The 20311-nt window shown below is 38.6% G+C and overlaps 2 protein-coding genes across 2 annotated transcripts; one reads left to right on the top strand and one right to left on the bottom strand.

Annotated features, from left to right (window-relative positions):
* Positions 1 to 648: 648 nt before the first annotated feature.
* Positions 649 to 1434, bottom strand: LOC146003820 (protein CFDP2-like). Its single transcript, XM_083142242.1, has one exon. It carries the CDS (start codon positions 1432 to 1434, stop codon positions 649 to 651), a length of 786 nt encoding a protein of 261 aa, XP_082998368.1.
* A 10049-nt stretch (positions 1435 to 11483) lies between these two features.
* LOC146003528 (uncharacterized) lies at positions 11484 to 19229 on the top strand. The gene is made up of 2 exons (XM_083141819.1): positions 11484 to 12727; positions 18748 to 19229. Exon 1 carries the CDS (start codon positions 12032 to 12034, stop codon positions 12707 to 12709), a length of 678 nt encoding a protein of 225 aa, XP_082997945.1. The 5' UTR covers positions 11484 to 12031; the 3' UTR covers positions 12710 to 12727; positions 18748 to 19229.
* The last annotated feature ends 1082 nt before the right edge of the window (positions 19230 to 20311 follow it).

Genomic DNA, 20311 nt, shown 5'->3' with positions numbered 1-20311 from the left:
CTCCAGGTGCTTTATTATTATGTAATTTTAATATTGCACACTTTACTTCTCCAAACGATGGTCTTTGTACCTCACATTCTGTAACTTGGGTTTGGTCTTCATCTGCATTATCTGTTATATTAAATTTAGATTTATAGAGCTCCTGAAAATATTCTGACCATCTTTCCAGACATTTGGCTTGATCCGTAATAAGCTTCCCATTTTTGTCTTTACATAGGTTTAACCTTGGTTGATATCCAGTACTAAGATTTCTAACAGCTTTGTACATTTGTCTTGTATTACCCTCTGTCTGATGTTCCTCTATTTTCCTTACTCGCTCCTCTATCCAATATGTCTTTTTCCTCCTACAGATTTTAGTCGCTTCCTTCCTAGCATCTTTATATGCATTCATCGATGCTCTTGTTTCTCTTTGAATCATCTTTTTCCGTAACTCATTTTTCTTCCCTATTAGTACTCTACACTCTTCATCATACCAATCTTTTCTGTTAGATCTCTTCCTTTGCCCTAATATCTCTTCTGATGTTTCAGTCAGAGATTTCTTCATATCATTCCATATTTCCTCAATGCTATTATTTCCATTCTCATCACTTAATTGTTGGTGTATTTGTTCCTGAAAAGCTCTCTTATAGCTGTCTTTCTTTAACTTTTCTATATCCCAACCAGTTCTCCTTTTCCCTTGATTTTGCCTATATTAGACAATCGTTGCCGCAATATAGATTTGACTAGGAAGTGATCACTGTCACAGTTGGCCCCTCTGCGTGTTTTAACGTCTATAACAGATGAGGCATATCTGCTGTTCACCAGAACATGATCTATCTGGTTTGTGTATGTTCCGCCGGGAGCTCTCCAGGTGCCTTTATGAATATCTTTCCTAGGGAACTGGGTACTTTTTGCAAGCATTTTATTTTGTATACAGTATTGTATTAATCTCCAACCATTCTCACTGGTGACTGAATGTAAAGAATTCTTTCCTGCCACTTCTTTGACTTCAGATTCTCTTCCAATTTTTGCATTGAAGTCACCCATGACAAGTAGTATATCATGTCTACTTGTACTTTCATTTAACAAGTCCAACTCGTCATAGAATTTTTCCTTGTCCAGTTCTTCTACATCCTCGTTAGGTGCGTAAGCAGAGATGATGGAGATGTTATAGAACTTGCCTTTAAGTCTAATTTTACACAGTCTGTCATTTACTGGTATAAATTCCGTTAGTGATTTCCTAGCTTCTCTACTTATTATAAAGCCTGTACCCCTGTGTCCTCTGGTTTCAGCACCACTGCAAAAAACTGTACAGTTTCCCTTGTCTATCTGACCACTCCCAGGCCATCTTATTTCTTGCAGTGCCAGAACATGCAACTTATATTTTATAAATTCATCAACAATTTCTGGCAGCTTACCAGCTTGTAGCATTGTTTGCACATTCCATGTCCCCATCCTGAGATCATTTACCTTAACTCGTAGCCGTGTTCGTCTTCTGGTTTCCTTCCATATCCGAGGCTCATTGTTGGGTCTCTGAACAGCGGATATTTTCCGAGGGTTGGGTCGTCAGCCCAATGCCTCAACCCCCAGCCTGGAGGACCAGGATTTGTATTGGGTTTACTCCCTTAGAGAGATTGGCTTCACCACGCCTTACAGAGCTCTCTCTACCCATGGTTTTCTTTCAGGGTTTTCCTTCCCTTAGCCTTTGAGTTAATCCCTACCCGCAAGGCAGCGGGGGCAGCACCTATTTAATGGCGGTGCTTACTCGCCATGTCACCAGGCCGTTATCAAGCATTGTGGTATTTAATGAGTGTAGTCTTGCCAAGAACTACACTCCCACACTCTGATAACCTGGTCGCCTCGGTTCGGGGGGACTCCGGTCTAACCGTCATGGTCCCTAATCTGCATATCTGCAGACCGTTCCGCTATGCACCACCCTGCGGACCCGCCCAGTAGCTGAGGCTCGCCCTGGGAGCGGCTGAAAATGGATAAGGTAATTTCTTACTGATCCCCTTTTTACTGTGTTTCGTAGTGGTGAGTGTGTGTGTAATTAGTTGCTAGTTTTCGTCCACTTGTAAGAGATATAGCGTTGTTCATTTGTTTACCCTGCGAAGGTCCTATTATGAGACCTGGAAGAGGTTCAATATATGAGACCGGTGTCATAATAGGACTACCATAATAATGAAGGGTCTCATATTAGGAGTCACAAAATATATCTAATATTTTACGTTGATTTTCATCATTGCTTTCCCTAATTTGGAAGTTACGTTGCAATTATGTTACCAAGAACCTGTGCTTCTGGTTATAGACAGTCACTAAGCCCACGTAAGAAATATAGTAGTGATTGAATAAGCGAAAGAACACAATGTTTCTATTATCTGTTTACCGCCACACTCGACGCATAAAATGCAGCCTCTAGACGTAGGTTTCATGTTTCCCTTGAAAACATTTTTTTCGCGCAAGTAGTTGAAACATGGTTGCATCAGAATCCAGGAAATCCACTAAAAATAACTAAAATTGCCAGAATATTGTCAGGTGCATACAACAGAGCTGCTACTATGGAAACATCCGTTAATGCATTTCGAAAGACTGGTTTATTCCCTTGTAATAGATACATTTTTCGTGATGAAGATTTTGCAATACACTCTGTCATCTCTAAAAAGAAAATAGGAATGTAACAGGTCAATCAGTTGAACTACCCAAAAGTGACGTGGATCTCCAACCAAGCTGCAGCAGGTTAGGCCAACTTGAACAGGAACAGGAGCCTGAAAGCAGTCCTATTCAGGCTACGCAGTCTTCAACAGTACCACCCCCTGATGACGATGCCATTGTAATGCCAGAAGACATTGAGCCACTGCCCACACTAGACAGCCCATCTCTTACCAACTCCGGGAAATCTCGTGTAGTGTATCAACCAGTAGTTATAACAACAACACCATACAAAAAAAGACTTCAAGATAATTCGAAGAAATGTAAGAAGGAAGTGAAGAAGAACCTGTTTTGTAGGGGTGTTACAGGCACTCACAGTAGGAAGCCTACTGAGGTAAACAAAAAGCAGCAATCAGATTCCTCGCGTTCTATTCACGTAAGAAGAGGAAGGTTGTATCATAGAAATATGAAGAATCCACAGATGAGTCGGAAGAATCTTCCTCATTAGCAGAATCGTCTGACAGTTTAGAATTATATGAAGATGAATATGATACAGAATGTGTATTTTGTGGTTCATCGTATTCCAAAGATCAAGGCGGTGAAGAGTGGGTAAAGTGCACACGTTGTTACAAGTGGGCTCATGCTCATTGTGGTGCAGATGACACATTTGTGTGTCCGATGTGCAAAAATCAAAAGTAAACGCATTATGAACTTAGTTTCTACCAGGTAGTTACTCATGTGTAACACAATGTAGGTCTTTTCACAGTTTCATTTGAAGTGAATTTTGGTAACAACAGGACAGCTACTAGGATAGCATAGAAGGAACATTTTGTTTTGTATTTTTAGCATGGTAAAAATAGTCAGTTTCTTCTTTAGAATAGCCTAATCTTTTTAAACATGGCGTAAAAATAATTTTGTTTCAATTATAGTTGGGTAAGAAAATAATTTAGTTTATTTAGTTCAAAAATAATTTAGTTCAAAGATTCAAATGATTTATATAACCCAAACAAGGTCGGGGTCTCTTATTCGGTACCCCCTATAAAAATAGTTCAGTAGCACTTGTTATATTTTTATATTCCAATACCTTGTATCATGAAATAGACTCCCTACAAAATATATTTTTAAAAAAAACATCAATCGTTTATGCTTTAATTAACAAGTAAATCGAATTCTACCAAAAGGGTCTCATATTCGGGGTCTTTACCCTATATAGGGGACAAAATAAGAGACAGCTTAAAAGAAAACTATATGTAACAAAATAAATATGTAGTGCGTACAGCCTATGGCTCGCCCAAAAAGAAAATAAATCTAATCTAATCTAAAGTTCAATCTAGAAGGGGGAATGTCCAGCTCGTTTCAAGTCTTGAAATAATATATGCAAATATGAACCAGTTTTAATTTGGGTGAACTGCAGGTCCAATCCTGATCAACCTATCAGTTCATCAAGTGGACTTAATCTCACCAGTAGGGAAAGTATTTTAAGGTGCAAAATTATGGTCGGGAAAGAGCGAAAAGGTTCTGATAATGTTTTCAAAAAGGTGCAAAAAAAGGTGCTGATAAAATGCCTATATTCAATGCTCTCTTTTCTTGTGCCTTCTGTATATAATGCGCGCGGACCGCAGAGAGAACGGTGGATCTGACGAACAGGTTTTGTTGAATTCTGTGTTCTCTCTCGCGGGTTTTGCTACATTATCTTGAGAACTATTCGGGCTGCAATGATTATATTATACCATTTTATAGCTCTCGTTCTGCTCGACAAAATGATTTGATTTATTTATTTTACTTCGCCTTTTGTGCCACTTTTGGCTAATTTGCGAAGATGGGGATGAGTGATGATATGATTAAATTCATGAATGGACACTCACAAACATCCATGCTCAGGCCAGGATTCTAACCCGGGACCCCTGGCGTCGTAGCGCGATGTGCTAACCACTCCACCACGGGGGCCGGCTCGACAGAATGAGACCGTAGGATTTTATGTGGCTGCTCAAGAAGAGTGAAAATCATTATATTTCTATCCAATTTTTTTTAACAAAACAATAAAGAAAAGGAAGAAAAAAGGTTGATACGCACCCACTTATTGTATCATTTTAAGTGTTTAATATGTTATGTGTCTATGATGCCGTAATTTGTTTTGTTCAATTGGGTAGTCTGTTATGGTTATGGACTAACCTTAAAACATTTGATTGTGGGTTGTTAGGAGAGAGATATTATGAATGTTGCTGGATGATGGAAGTGATTTTGGAAATGTGAATGTGTTAATTTGTGTAGTCAAGAATATGATCTTAATACAATTTTGTTTGTAATAAGGAGTTTAATTGCGAGTGCAAGTGTAATATATTAACATTAACTGACATCTAAATATATTTTTGGTGTGCGAGAGTTAGTAAGGTTTACGTAAACATGTCCTTATCTGATTTCCCACAACCTGAGGGCTTCATAGTAGGCTAAGTCTCATGCTCGCCGTCTAGGAATAAAAGTAAGTAGATCCATTGAGAATAAACCGGGAACGTAACAAGGTACTGAATTATCAAAGGGGGTAAGTAGGAGATGAATGTGCTAATCTCACGAAAACGTGCAACAAAGTGTGTTCAATTTACTTGATTTCATGTCCTAAAATACATATCTCCAACGATCGGTGTGCAAACAGCTATATTTTTAGAAAGGAGCTGCACATTAAAATCCGTTCCCTGCTCATCAGTTTTCCAACACACTAGTTTCATTACACCTGAAAATATCGTGGTTCGTGACGCCCCTGGCCTCCCAGTAGGGATGTGGAATCGAATCTCATTTATCCCCCGGCATTTGAAGTAAATTAAGACACCTGGTCGGTTCCCCAAATTCAACAACAACAACGAAACAGAATTATAGTCAACAAAGACGCAATCGCCCTAATTTCCACGACCTTTCGATGTTTTCCCTCCCGAAGTCAAAGGGAACTTTCCCCATGACAGACGTTTCTCCGACTGACTTCTCTTGATTGAGTAAATTACACAGGAATTACTAGGCATTCTTAATTGTAACGGGATTGGGTTTTTCTTTAGCCAGACTCCAGTTCGCTCAATGAATGGACGATATTGTAATCTTGTGGCACGTGCTTGGTTGGAGGACGCTTCAATTCTCAACAGTGGGAACCACCGCGGTGGTCGAACGCGTTCTCCGACTAAGGTTCCAAGTTCGAGTCGTGTCCTGGGCGGAGGGCGACCCTCATAAGGGCTGACATCACCCTTCGAAGGCTCGTGAGAGTGAGGGTGCACACAGAAAACTAAAAGCATCATATCGATTGATACACCAGAATGCATCGATTGATGCACTAAAGTGTGTTTTATGGCTTCTTCAAAGAATCACATTCACATTTGATGCATTTGGGTACAGTTTTGTATGTTGTGAAAGAAACACCAAACTGCATCATTTGATTCAAGTGAGGATTTCTTTCAGTCGATATGCACCACTTCAATGCATCAAAACGCACCAAGGTGCATTAAAACGCATCAAGTGATGCATTGAAGTGCATCTCAACTGAAAGCAATCCTCACTTGAATCAAATTATGCACTCTGGTGTTTCTTTCACAACATACAAAAATGCACCCAAATACATCAAATGTGAATGTGATTCTTTGAAGAAGCCATAAAACACACTTTAGTGCATCAATCGATATGATGCATTTAGTTCTCTGAGTGTGGACATGGAAGTCCTTTGTGACGCATTGGTCCAGTGTTTGAAAGTAACTAGTTAACTCTTTTTTATGAATTCTAACTGTAACTAGCTACTTTCTAAAGTACCTGTAGCTGTAACAGAGTTACTTTTTGCACTTGAAGTAACGTTACTTTTACTGTTACATTACGACAATTACATTTTAACTTGAAAATTAGTAACTTGGGAATGAGCCTAATTTGGCAATTCTATTTCCAACTATGTGTCTTCTCTGGATGCAAAGGTGAAAGGGTTTTCATGGAACCGCCTAGGGCAAGGATCCACGCATTATGAAAGCCTAAAACTTACAGACATTCATGCTTCCGACGCCTGCAAGTTTACAAATAGAGGAGGAAGTTCGACACGCAGATGTGTGGAAAGACCATCGCGGTGGCTCATAAGTGACTGTACGTAGATTCCAAATATTCTTCTTCTTAAGTTATAGAGGCTATTCACGAGTAAACAAAAACATATCGAACGGCACAATCGATTGTTGAACTGTAGCACAACAACTTCCGGTTCACGGCGGCCGGGTAATTCAAGCGCGTACTTGCGGCCTTTCTTCTCGTTTTCTATGTCGTATGAAATGTATCATATAAAAGCACTTGACGACGAGGAGAATAAGAGATATCAGGGCAAAGTAGAGGCCTTTGCATATCAATTGGATGAGCAACTAGGAAGTAATACGGCATTATTCCAGGATGAGATCCATTTGCTGATCGTCGTTTCATTGGCGTGTAGCCTACATACTTGTATTTAATAGAAAGTATTTTTTTCCTACAGAGCGAGAGCGCTTAAATGCATACATTTATGTTTTAAGTGAAAAAGTGCGAGATGTACCAACATATAAAAAACGGAAAAAGGAGCATCTTTTCTTCTTTCTTCAGTCAGGGCGATTCAGAGGGATGCGATAATGCACACTTGCTGGTTTCGTTCCCGTTTGAACGCCGAAATACAAAACGCTCATTGTTATTTCAAGTAAATTTTCTGCCGTTTGTGTTAAACATGACGATGAAGATGAATAATAAACTGGAAAAATTAATGATGGGACAAACACAATGACACACCATTGCCTCACCATGGTGTTCAAACCTAGGACCTCTTCTCTATCAATGTTCATTTGATTGATTGAGTTGGTGTTGTGCACTTTGTGCACAGTAAGGCTAATCAGGACTGGACCTACAGTTTAAAGTGGGATCCGAACCACTATATGCTTCCACCGGGAACCGAACCCGGGACCCCTTGATTACAAGGCGACGACGCTACCACTGCTCCATCAGGGAGGCACCCTATGTATCAATGTTGAAAAGATTTCCATTGCAAAAGACGAAAATTAATAATAGTACCCGCACTTAATTTTCTGGCTACACAAAAAAATATTTCCTCTGGTTGCACAAAAATTTATTTCCTCTGGTTACACACACACACACAAAATCTGGTTACACAAAAATTTAATACAGTTCGTGTGTAGTTCAAGAACGTAACGTGTAACCTATCTGACTATGACCGAGCATCTTTTGAAAGGAAAAGTAATATTTTTGCTCATATGACCAAAACAGAGAGAAAATCGAGATTTGAATGATTTCTCTTCTACCTTTAATGAAGTGCAAGGGGTGCGGGACGCAAAATTTTTGGTTGGGAAGGAAACAGGACGGGGTATTTTTAAAGTCCTGACGTTCAAAACGGGAAAAATAATGTTATTTCCCGACTAAATTAGGAGATTATATAGGAGCGGAAAATATTCAACATTACCCGATACTAAAAAAAATGTTAATTATACCATAGAATAATTATACACACAATTTCACCCTCGGGTGATGATTTATTTTGCACTTCTGGAATAAAAACTGCTAATTTTTTAATAAATTTCGGACATTTAGTACAAAAAAATATGTAGGGAATAAACTACTTATAAACTCTACCATTTTTTCAGAAGTCTGGATCGGAACGGGATTTTTTTTAGGTCCCGACTTTTTGGGTTCCTGCACATCCGTTGTCATTACTGCGGGGCTCCCAATTTTCACGCCTGACAGCTTGAATGCAATAATTTTGGGGCCTAGATCTCGAGGAAATGGATGAAGAGAGAGGTCCGTGAAAGATTATTTAGCCCTGATCGTAGTTTACATCCTCCTTGTACACACCCATTCGTTCCTTTCATACATGACACAATCTCAGCTCCCTTTAGCGGCATGTTGTGAGCCTACGAACCGGAAGTTGTTGTGCTACAAGTATGGCGTCCGCGCGATGGCACTTCCTTCCGGCGGATAGCCCCTATACAGGCACTACTCTCCGGCCGTCGTACCCACCGGTGTCCATTCACAGCGCAGAACGGTTATTTTGGCAATATCCTGTTTTCCTTCTGGCTGCTTCGGGGAGGAGGGATTTTAATGTTGCCGCTTCTTGCGCAAGCAGTAGGCCTAATTGGTAGTTCCTTCGTAGGTAAACGCGGCAACAGAGGGTCACTGCCATAAAAGTCTCCGCGCCGGATCCTATGCCGTTCCGGCTGTAACTCAGACTTGAAAATATATGTGGATCTGCATATAGGTCTATCCTAAAATACAGCAAAGTCGTGCAACTTTAATGCAGAAATCTACTAGATAAAAAACAAAAAAATAAGAACAAATGAAGGTTTGGATTTGACTCTCCCTCGTATTTCCCATTAACTCACTCCGTTCACCGCCTCCATATTTTCAATAAAAGGTTCTCGAAAATTAACATTTCGTCGGCCACTACGGTACATTCTGCACATCAAATAATTATGCCATAACTTATTTATTAATATTTAATTTCAAGGTTACATATTAATTAATACATAAAGTGAAAAAATGTATGAGTTGGGATCAGGGCATGGACTTTTGAAAAAAATAATTTACCGGACCGCGGTCTCACGAAGGTTGAGAACCACTAATCTAAACCAATCATACTCTCATATTTTCTTTAAAACAATTGTTTGGTCTTCACTGTTTCAATCAAGTGTCATATAAACCTCAAATCTCACTATTTCTGCGATATCTACTCTCATGTTTTCTTCACGTTTAGTCTCATTCATATAGCAACGTTCCTCTCTTCTAATTTTCTAAGGCTATTATGTATTATTTAGCCTCAATTCTCTAAAAACACCTTAATATCTCGGTTCCCAACCAAACGGATTTACAACAGTTGAATAAATTTTATAATTGCATGACCCAGTTATATCCCATGTCCATAGTATAATATTATTGCTCTTTCCTTTTACAATTTGCTTCTGAGTTTGAAGCGGGAAACATATGTTTCCCCCCAGTGAACGCCTTATGCTATTTTATCCTCCTCTGTGTATAATTGCCTTTGTTTCTCCAAGGCAGGTGTCTGCACTTCTGTTGCTTCCAAAGAGTAACGAACGAGCGGACAACAGATGTCGCTCGAAGACTCTTCTTCCAAGACATGTGAGTTACAATGGCTGCGAGTCCATATGAATGCATTGCATATTGACAAAATAGCAACGCCGTCAAATGCAAAAAAACTAGTTTGGGTCAGCCGTGTTGAGGAGAATTTGTACCTTGTGCTTGAGTAGAGGTTGATGACGTTCACAGGCATCATGTTTCTTTTTATGTATTTATTAAGCCTAGCTGTTTGATTTCTCACCCTTCCTCTTTCCCCCCCTCTCTCTCTCTTTTCCTATTTCATCTCTTTTTCTCTCTCCACTGTCATTTTCTCGTTCTCTGATTCTCTTTTCACTCTCTTTCTCTTTTTCTTTAAATAAGAAGAGAAAGTAGAAGAAATAGAGAAATTAGGGAAGGAACTAACTTTTCCCTTTCAAGAATTATGAGATAGAGAGAGGCTTGCCGAGGTAAGTTTAGACTCCCTAATAACTGAATTATCACTCGAGCTGGCCCCAGTTGGAAGCGCACTGAGAGCATTCGGTAATGGCTCAGCATCGTGAGAATACTTGAGCTTCTTGAAAGAAGCAGGAGCAGTGTCTGTCTTGGAAAACTAAATTAGGAACTAGGTAGAAAGACATTTCATTGTATTTGCTACTTTTTCATTATTTCATCTCATTATCCTAATGGCCAAAAGTGATAGAAAAGTGACGCAAAATAACCAAAAGTACAAATACTAAAAATAAACTATGTCCATGCATAATGTATCGTAAACATGACTCTAAGTTTATTTTTGTTGTAAGAAAATAGCATTCTAAAAGACAATGTTTAACCCAATCAACATAGTCTCATTCTGGTTTGTGTACCGTCTGACTGCCGTACGCGTGACCTGGGTTTGATTACTAATAAATGGCTCCCTTGGGGGGGGGGGGGAGGAAATGCGACCGGAGTGTGGTGCTGATCATATGGGACTATACTTTCACAGCTTTATTTTATCTTGGATCGTTTCTCATTTGAAATTGCTTATTGGTTATCGAGTTTCCAAAGAAGCAAGCGCGAATTTCAGACCTGCGCAAGAAATGCCCATGTTAATGTATTTAAATTGCTTGACTGGCATTTTATACAAATATTTAAATGCATAGCGCGTAGCGGGTGCGTGTAGTTGTGTACACTCAAGCTGGAAGTTTCAACAATATGAAAAAAATATCCCAACCACGCGACGTATTGTTATAATTACAACGGAAAGACTTTATCTCCTCATCTGCAATTTATATAAGCCTCCTTTCGCTAATGGGTGAGACCTGTCCTAATATATTCACCGCACCAGGGTCTATTACAGCTAGGGTAGCCTCAGTACCGGCACGTGCCGGGAACAAATCAGAGGCAAGAACGGCCGTGACGTCACGGATATATGTACATAATGCAGAGTTTTTGACGTGGGGTTCGATTGGTCAAGTACCGAAGGGCGAACAGGGGATTATTTCCGATTAAGGGGGCACTTCCGTGGGGTTTAAGGGGAGCGGAAGAACGGAAAAGGGGGCGCGCAGAGCTACAAGTGTACCGTCTGGCGTTGGGAAACAGTTGGTATACGAGACTTCGGTAGCGTCCTATGGCGTGAGGTGGCGAAAGAATACGAAAAAAAAAAGGAAGCAAGAAAAGGTGTACGTAAAAAGAAAACGCGACGCTTGTGGTAGGTGGATTTGGCGGGAATTCTGTCCCCCCTTCCCATAATCCCCGTCGCTCCAGTGAACTTTGAGACACCGGGTCAGTTAGTTCCTCATCAACCTCGGAATAGGTCGTGCAGATTTTTTTAGCAGTGCATTCAAACCAACACTGCACGTGGTCTAACCTGCGAGCTTCTTCTGCTGTTTTGATACCGAACCTTGTGTTGTTAGTCTGTGATGTTATCTTGTAGATAACAGCTTCGTGACACCACTGCTTAACTTTTACAACGTTAATGTTGTATAATCCTTGTGTGCAAGGGCTGACCAAGGTGTAGCTAGTACCAGTGTGAACTGGTAAGGTTCGTGTGAGGATAGTGCTGTGCCAACGCTCGTGAACACTTGTAAATCCTACAACACCATCAGAATATCAGTGTTTGTTAAGCTGGCTGATAGAAATACGTGCAACGGCTCTGATAACTTGGAAATTTCTTGACGAACTGCGAATTGATAACCTAATCGTGATAATTCGTTGTATAAACCTTGTAGAACATCGTTCGACAATCAGTTCAGTGTACAATACAGCAATTAAACGCGTTTGTAGTGTAAACTTGTACAATGTTAGGTTAGACTAGCATTGTAGTGCGTCGAAAAGACCAGTTTAAGTGAAAGCTTAGTGAAGCGGCACGGAGATGATCTTTTTCAAGGGTACCTCGAAGTTGCAGCAGTCCGATGTTGCCAGCTTTGATGACCATAAACAGTACATTAGGCAGAGTGAGGAAGACTCGAGAAGGGGTCCCAGGTTCGATCCTGGATACTGCCATATCGGGGAGGTGGTAAAGTTCATGCAGATGCCTAAGACTGTTCTATTCGATGACAGTAGGTACCTGGACGAGAGAGAAAGTAGTGAAAGTGAAAAGAAATTTCTCCTTCTGAGAAGGGTGCAAGGGGACGACGCCCCCTTAAATTACAGTCAGGAGTCGACGGACAAGGACCTGATCGACTCGGACGAAGATAGCATCGTGGACATTTTGAATACCGACGATCAGAAATCGAACGACGTTTGTGACGTCACGTCGACGTCGTCGTCCGGTTCTCTGCGTCATGGAAACTCGCAGGATCAGAAATCCAACCAACGTGCCTCCGCGCCGAGAAGACGTTCGCATAGACAATTGAACCCGGTCGTGGCCAAAAAGCGAAGATTGGCTGCGAATGCGCGCGAAAGACGTCGAATGCAAAACCTGAACCAGGCCTTCGATAGACTGAGGACAGTGTTGCCGACTTTAGGAAACGATCGTCAACTCTCCAAGTACGAAACACTACAAATGGCGCAGAGTTATATCAACGCACTCTGGGAGCTGCTCCAGTAAAGGATTTTTACACAGCAGGTATGTTATTTTCTATATTTTCATTAGTTTAGTAGTGGTTGGATATTTTCCCAAAACAAATTTTGCATCACGTTTAATTTCCAATGCCTTATAACCACCACAATTTTTCCTTCACTGGGAATTGTTTGTTTACACAAATTTCCTTCTACAACATTCTTTCATTGTATAGTCAGATGTGAAGAAGTGTAAAATTCTTTATCCTATGACACAGGAAAAACATAAATACTGGGATTTATATAATCATAATTGGTTTTTCAATCAAGGATTCATAAGGACTCTCTCTCTCTCTAAAAAAATAATATTTTTCACATGTAAAGTTAATATAAGTAGATTTATATTTTACAAAAGCATAGAATTTTATTCATAATTATTTTGCTAATTAATTGTTTATTGAAATGAGTGTTGACGAGTTACGGCCTATGGGTAGAGGGATCAAATTGGAAAAGAATAATAATATAGTGAAAATTACTACTCCTGTAGGTTGGTACGCGTTTACATACAGAAACACAATCATATTTACTTCATACACTAAAATTTCTGAAAAGTAGCCTCTCGGGGTTATTTCAAGCTACAGGCTTGTAAAATGTTAATTAAAGACGGGCATAAGCAGAAATACACAAATAGCAGTTCCTTATTAATCACTAACCTGTAGTGTTGCCCACGAGACGAGAGTTTGGCCTGTCTCGTCTCGTGGAAATGCTGTGAAATGCTGTCTCGTCTCGAAAATATTCGTTTGTCTCGGGACACATGATCAATCTCGTCTCGTCTCGAATTTTTAAAAGCCTGTCCCGTCTCGTCCCGTGGGCAACACTACTAACCTGAGTATGTTGCAACCTAGGACTGCGTCGGGCAAAATCATACGAATCTCAAATGGGTTGATAAATAAATTGAGCTTACTACCCTTTGGTCATGTTGTTACACTCACACCTTTGCCACACACTGTGTCAGAGCGGTTAGCATAACGTACTGTGAAGGCATGTGATCTCGGCTCGAATTCGAATCCCTTCCAAATCACGTACGGTGCCATCGTGTCTGTACCACCAGCTATTTCATCACTCATCCTCATCTTTGGGACTGGGCCACACGTTGGCATAGTACAGTAAAGTATTCGCCTTGTAGTCAGGAGGTCCCTGGTTTGATAAATGTTAATATGAAAACATAGCCTGGTTTCTGTTTTTTTGCAGTTATTTTTTTTTTCAATCTAACTCAGCTTTTTACTTTTATTGTTCTGTTCGTGTAGTAGGCTAACTGAACTTCATTTTTTAAATTAACAACATAAATAAGCTTTCAGCTTGTTTGCAACTGGAACGATGATATTTTCTTTTCTTTACTGCTCATGCAACAGAATACCGTTAGACACTTGCAATTGTAATAACGCGCTACTAAAGCAAACTAACCGAATAGTTAGCTGTTAACTTGCGTTACAACGTTACGTTGCTCCTCATCTTTGGGTACAAATTTGTATAAGAATAGGCAACTAATGCAGCTACAAGAACAGAAATTAATAGCGAGACAGGAGTGAAGTATGCGTAAATAATGCAAATTATCCACCAGTCAGCAACAGCACTCGACAAGAGATTGTTTATTCATGAATGCAAAGATAAATAATTTCAGATTCTCTATGCCATATCAGATGTTACATAGCAGGTGACTATAGCAGCGCCACTATTGGCGGGAAACGCTATTAACCCACAAAACTGGCCTCAAGGATCAAATTTAAATATAACGGACATTGAACCCCATACAAATTGTAACATGTAGAACGAAATAACCGCGAAACGTGCTCTATTTATAAATAGATAATAAAAAAGAAGGCAGGGAAGAAGGGGTTAAAGGGTGTTGATTTGTAATTTGTTAAACACGGAACTTTTCCGCGGGGTGAACATGGAACAAAAAACACCTGTCAAGACACTTAAGCATAACAATTACACGGATGCATGCTCACCGTGGGAGCTACGAGAACGTGGTCACTCTTGTGGAACCATTTTGGAGCTCACATGTTTACGATAACCACCCGCGGCGGCGCTGCGAGCAGAGCAAGTATGCACGTCGAGTTTCCACTCTTGTTAAATAGTAATTGTTTGGCGATTAGGCTTGGGAATTAAAATGTAACGCGAACTGACTTGCTGGGGGCAATGAGACCTGGTGAAGCACGCATTTGTTGGTTTTTGTAGTTGCACTGAAGGTAGTATTTATTTTTATTATAGTAACCTAACAGTTGATGCAGCTTGAGTTGTATCTTGGCGTTAATTTTCAAGGACAAATATCGTACTTTGGTTATGATGAGAAACTTTTTGTTCAAAATACAGTAGAGCGTCGATTATCCGAAGTAATTGGGGGACATGGGTGTTCGGAAAACTGGTTTGTTCGGATAATCGAACTGTACATGTTTATTTGCCAAAAAGAAGTACTGTACAGTAAATTTATTCATAAAAACAGGCATCTCTTTAAGTATGTATTACAAAGTAACGTACAAAGGCAACTTTAGTAGGAATATATAGTATGTGGTACAGTTTATTAAACAAAAATATGTACATATTACATACGCATTTTGCATGAACAATACACACAGTACACAAAATTAACGTTTAAAAAAATCCTTTATTTTGGTCTGTCTAAGCAAGCCTACACGCTTACGAGCAGCTAAGTCACGTACTTTTTTCATTACAGATATCTGAAAGTGAGCGAGTACACAGTTCGGTTAAGCGGTCGTTCGGTTGACCGACGTTCGGATAATCGACGCTCTACTGTACATTGATGTTTCAAAACTACAGTTCTGCCGGGTAGGGAACCGGCGCAGAGACTGCCTTTATGGTAGTGGCCCTGTGTTGCCGCGTCTACCTGCGAAGGAACTCGCTGTCAAACAGCCAATTAGGCCCACGAACGCTAAAATTTCCCCTCCACGAAGCAGCCAGTAGGGAATTTTGTCAGAAAAACCGTTGTGTCCTGTTATTGCACACCGATTAGTATGGTGACTCCACTGTAGTTGAAGTTGCTTTTCCTGTGAATTCGCGATGTGTCCCACACATGAATACTAATTTTGATTTATTGATTTGGTTTATTTCACTTCGCTTTTCTGCCTCTTTTGGCTAATCGCGAAGATGAGTTTGAATGATGATGTCATGAAATTGATGAAGAGAGACTAACAAAGAACACACGTGCACATGCCGAAATTCAAACCCGGGACTAATAGGAAACTTGCATAAACGTACGTTAATTAATCCTTCTAAAACATCAATGAAAAGAAACAACTTTATAATTGTTATTTCGTGCAAATCTGTGAGAGCCTCGAACCTACGTTATACGAAAAATCCCGAATCCTAAAAATTAAGAATGTCATGCCTAGGTAATTTTCGCGCCAATTGGCCATTTCTGTCAGGTTATTGACATACCTTAACTCTGACACTTTGTAAATGTAATTCACATTTACGATTGACATACAAGATATGAACGTATTTAAGTATTTAATAATTTTGGAAATTCACTGATTGAATAATGAAGATCTCTCTGTTCTTTAACTCACAGGAAGTTATTTTTTTATAAATACTGAGTTCGTCTTTACAAGTCCAATTTCTGCACAGAAAGGCTAATCGGGAAAGGACTTACAGTTTAAAGTGGGATCTGGAGTACAATGTGCCTTCACCGGGTATCGTACTTAACAGCCCTTGATTACAAAGCAACGACGATACCGCTATTTCATCAGGGAGGTCCTTTTGTACAAATATACCCTCTCTCCGCGCCTGGAAATTGGCATCCTTCATTTGAACTTACAAGAGAGTAGTAAGTGTGTTACTTTTATAGTTAACAGAATGACGACGAGTTAGTATTCAAACAGAATAATAATAATAATAATAATAAGTGTTAGATCGAAAAAAAATAGTATTAAGTGCAGGAACTATTTTTTTCTTCATATTCTTCCATTTAATCCAAGGAATAAATACTATAATTCCACTGGTGTCAAAAATGAGATTTTTTTGGTCAGAAATAGTAGAGAGGAAACTTTGTGACTGGAAATTTCCCCAAACTTTTAGAGCTTTTTCCTTGAACAAGGTGTGTAAAAGTCAATAACAAAGTAGTAAATAGTCATGTTAGTACATTAATGTTATGAAATGTAAAAATATAATTAAAACCTGTTTTGCTGGGTGCAGTCACATGGTGGATCCTCCCGAATAATAGTAATCGGAATTAAATTGTTATAGTTTATAATAGTTATCATTTTATTAAAATAATTATTATTGTCATCATTTCTACTATCTTTTCTGTTGTATATATTTTTTTACCTCTTTCCTTTTGCCCGCTTCTCAGGATGCCTTACAGCTTAACCAACAATGGCCCCGGCAAACTAAAGTGCGCATTCATTTGTCTCGCTTCCCCTTCAATCGTACCTTTGACAGTGCCATACAATTTGGCAACATAGAAACAATGCAAGCAGCTGATTGCATCGCCCACTCTCCCCCAATCGCTTACGGTTGACAATTCGACTACAGCGTCACTGGCTGTCATTTTTAAATCTTCATTTTAATTTCCTTTCAAAGGTTATTTCTGTTTTTTTCCTCTCCTATTCCCCGCTTCTCCCCATTTTAGTGGACCTCCCCCATGGCACAGTGGTAGCGTCGTCGCCTTGTAATCAAGGGGTCCCGGGTTCGATACCTGCTGGAGGCCGATAGTGGTTCGGATCTCACTTTAAACTGTAGGTCCGGTCCCAATTAGCCTTTTTGTGCATAAAGTGGACTTAAAACACAAACTCAAACTCTTCATTTTCGTCTTTGTATATACTATCTACAGTTGTATTACATTTTTCAGTCAATAATCATAACCCCCCCCAATTTAAATTTGCACTATCCTGACTTTTTCCTATATCTGAATATTTCTATTGTATAATGTTCTTTTCTTTACATTTTATTCCTTAGGTTATTCCTCTTCTTTTCATCTAAACTTTTTCACCATGTATCCTTCTTCCTCATGTTTAACACACTCTTTCTTCCTATCCGCTTACTTTATTTACTCAAAGAGTTGACAGGGAAAATACAGTATGAGACGCTACAATTTTCACTGCCACCCAACTATACCGTAAAAATTACAATGGCCATTTTTTAAAAAAAAGTATTACGTAGTTACCATGATTGATCTAATAATCAGTTAATAATTCAATTAAAAAATAAATTTATGATGCACACAACTGTGTAATCATAATATATCATTATTCTAGGTAAAATATTTTAAAATTCGAATAAAAAATGTCTGCGTGCTCTACCCTTTTTTTTTGGTAAATTAACAGTATGATAAATTTTAACGGTAGAATTTTGTAAATTTTACAATAACTTCTGAAATCGTACATTTGCATCTTACATTTGTCCTGCTCCGTTTTCAATATGCTAATTCTTTATTTCTATTTTGGTTAATTTACGTCACCCTCTTGTACAGTTACGGACACTTCTGGGTTGTAACCATCTCATTGATTTTTTTTTAGGACTGAGTCGATATCACTTTGAGCCGATACCGATACTTGCAAATTGTAATATTTAAAATATGTTCAAAATATTGATCAGTAATGGTGTGTAAATAAATAATCCTCTCCAAATTATATGCATGAATTTAAAGAAATTTGCTTTAGAATATTCAAGAATTACATCAAAATATTAAAAATAGACGATATGCAATTTAAGAAAATACAGTTTTTCTTTCATAATTTGTGCAAAATTAAAAGAAAGTTCGAATTTTGCATGATTATCAATATAATTACACTCCGCCAAATTGTCGCGCTGCATTTTGCGGACCCCGTGGAAAACCAATATGCCGGAAAAATATCGGCTGGTATCAGATGAATTCCAACCGATACCCATACATCGGCATCGGCTCAGCCCTAATTTTTTTACAACCCAAAATTGTTCGTAACTGTACCTCTTGTGTTAATCACGTGCTAATAACTAATTAATTTTGTATCTTTGTGTTAATATACACTCGGTAGATTTAAAGTTACAAGCCTATAAATATCAATAATAATTGTTCTTTTTTTCTAGGTCCCATTTTCTTCGGATTGCCATATATCCTGTTCAAGATGTTTTACGATTCTTGTCATTACTTCTGGAAATAACACAAAAACTGCCAATGAGAAACCTATAATCAATAAGTGCCATTATGAAGTCCAAAAATAATTACAACATTCAAAATGCTATTGGATGTAGCATTCGATCCAAGGTCTGATCCTGCGAACATTTTCTAAGAAGATGTAATGTGCTTTGTAAAATTCAGCAAAGACAGAATGAAAGGCATTTGTGAATGTTTCAAAAGCTGATTTCGCCCATACCATTATCCGTATGATATAGAGTGAGTGCATGAAAGAGAGAGTGTGTTTATGTGTGCGCGTCAGTGTGTGTAAATAACAACCAGTAAAAGCAGCCAATAAGGTGGTAAAAGTTACCAAGAGTGCTTCTTAAAGCTCATGATGTTGTGGAACACATCATTAATTGTAATATAGGCTAATTCAGTGTAGATGCAAGAACTGATGTTACAAATAAATACCATTCAATAACATTGCAGTATAATTTCAGGTGATGTGAATTCAAGAAAGGTTACATTTTCTAAAGTTAGTAATATTTGTTCACACGGCTGCTTTTCTACACTCGAAATGATATTCAACTGAGTTGCCATTAAAAGTGCTGTAACACCCTATCTGGTGTAACAGAACACCTAATCGAATGTTAAAAGCCTCCATACTTGGTGCGTTCTGACAGCAAATGGTGTGAAACAACACCCAAGATGGTGCCAAACAGCGTCTTGTTGCCTCCACTTTTGGTGGAAACTTACGGTGCATATATTTTTTGTGTGTATCCATTGATATTACATTACTTTGCATAGGTGTGAAGTTGAATTTGAATCAAAATTAAAATTGGCCTACATTTTTAGTATAATTAAATTTGTAATATTTGTACCAAATGCTGCTTCACACTGTTATGCATTCCGTTCAATCAAGTAAACATTATTCAAAATTTAAATTGTTGTGGACAGAAGAACTTCAATATTCTTGAGAAATATGCTTACTTATTGTTAGGGCTAAGATTTTCATGACAGTAGCCTATACTTTTTTGGTGAGTTAATGTGTTCCCTAAATATATAGAAATTCATATTATGAAGAAACTAACTGACATATTTGGCCATTTCTGTGATAGAAAATATTTTGATGGATTTTCGGTCATATTCAGCATATTTTCGCTTTTTCAATAAATGTACAGTCATTTTCGAAGTGGGCTTGTTCTTACTCACATGTTCACTCAGTTTTTTTTTGTTTGAACTGCAGCAAAATCTTTTTAATCTTTATTTGAAAATTTAGAGAAAGTATTCATTTTGTATTGCAACTCAGGGCCCATAAGTGAACTGAAAATAGTTCGTATGTGAAAATATCTCAGCATTTAGATATTGATATTTGAAACAGTCCAGTTATAAGGGCCTATTTTTCAACTTATAGTGCATATTTTGTACAATTTTAGGTCATAAGAGCATATTTTGCATATTTTTGTGATTTTTAGGTCATAAAAATACTAGCCCTACTTATTATTACATAGAGTTGAACACAAGCATTGCTAA

This window comes from Lepisma saccharinum, chromosome 20 (genome assembly GCF_977018435.1).
Source record: "Lepisma saccharinum chromosome 20, izLepSacc3.1, whole genome shotgun sequence".
Taxonomy (NCBI): Eukaryota; Metazoa; Arthropoda; class Insecta; order Zygentoma; family Lepismatidae; genus Lepisma; species Lepisma saccharinum.
The sequence above is the reverse complement of the archived record's forward strand: the minus strand, read 5'-3'. Positions and strand labels throughout refer to the sequence as shown.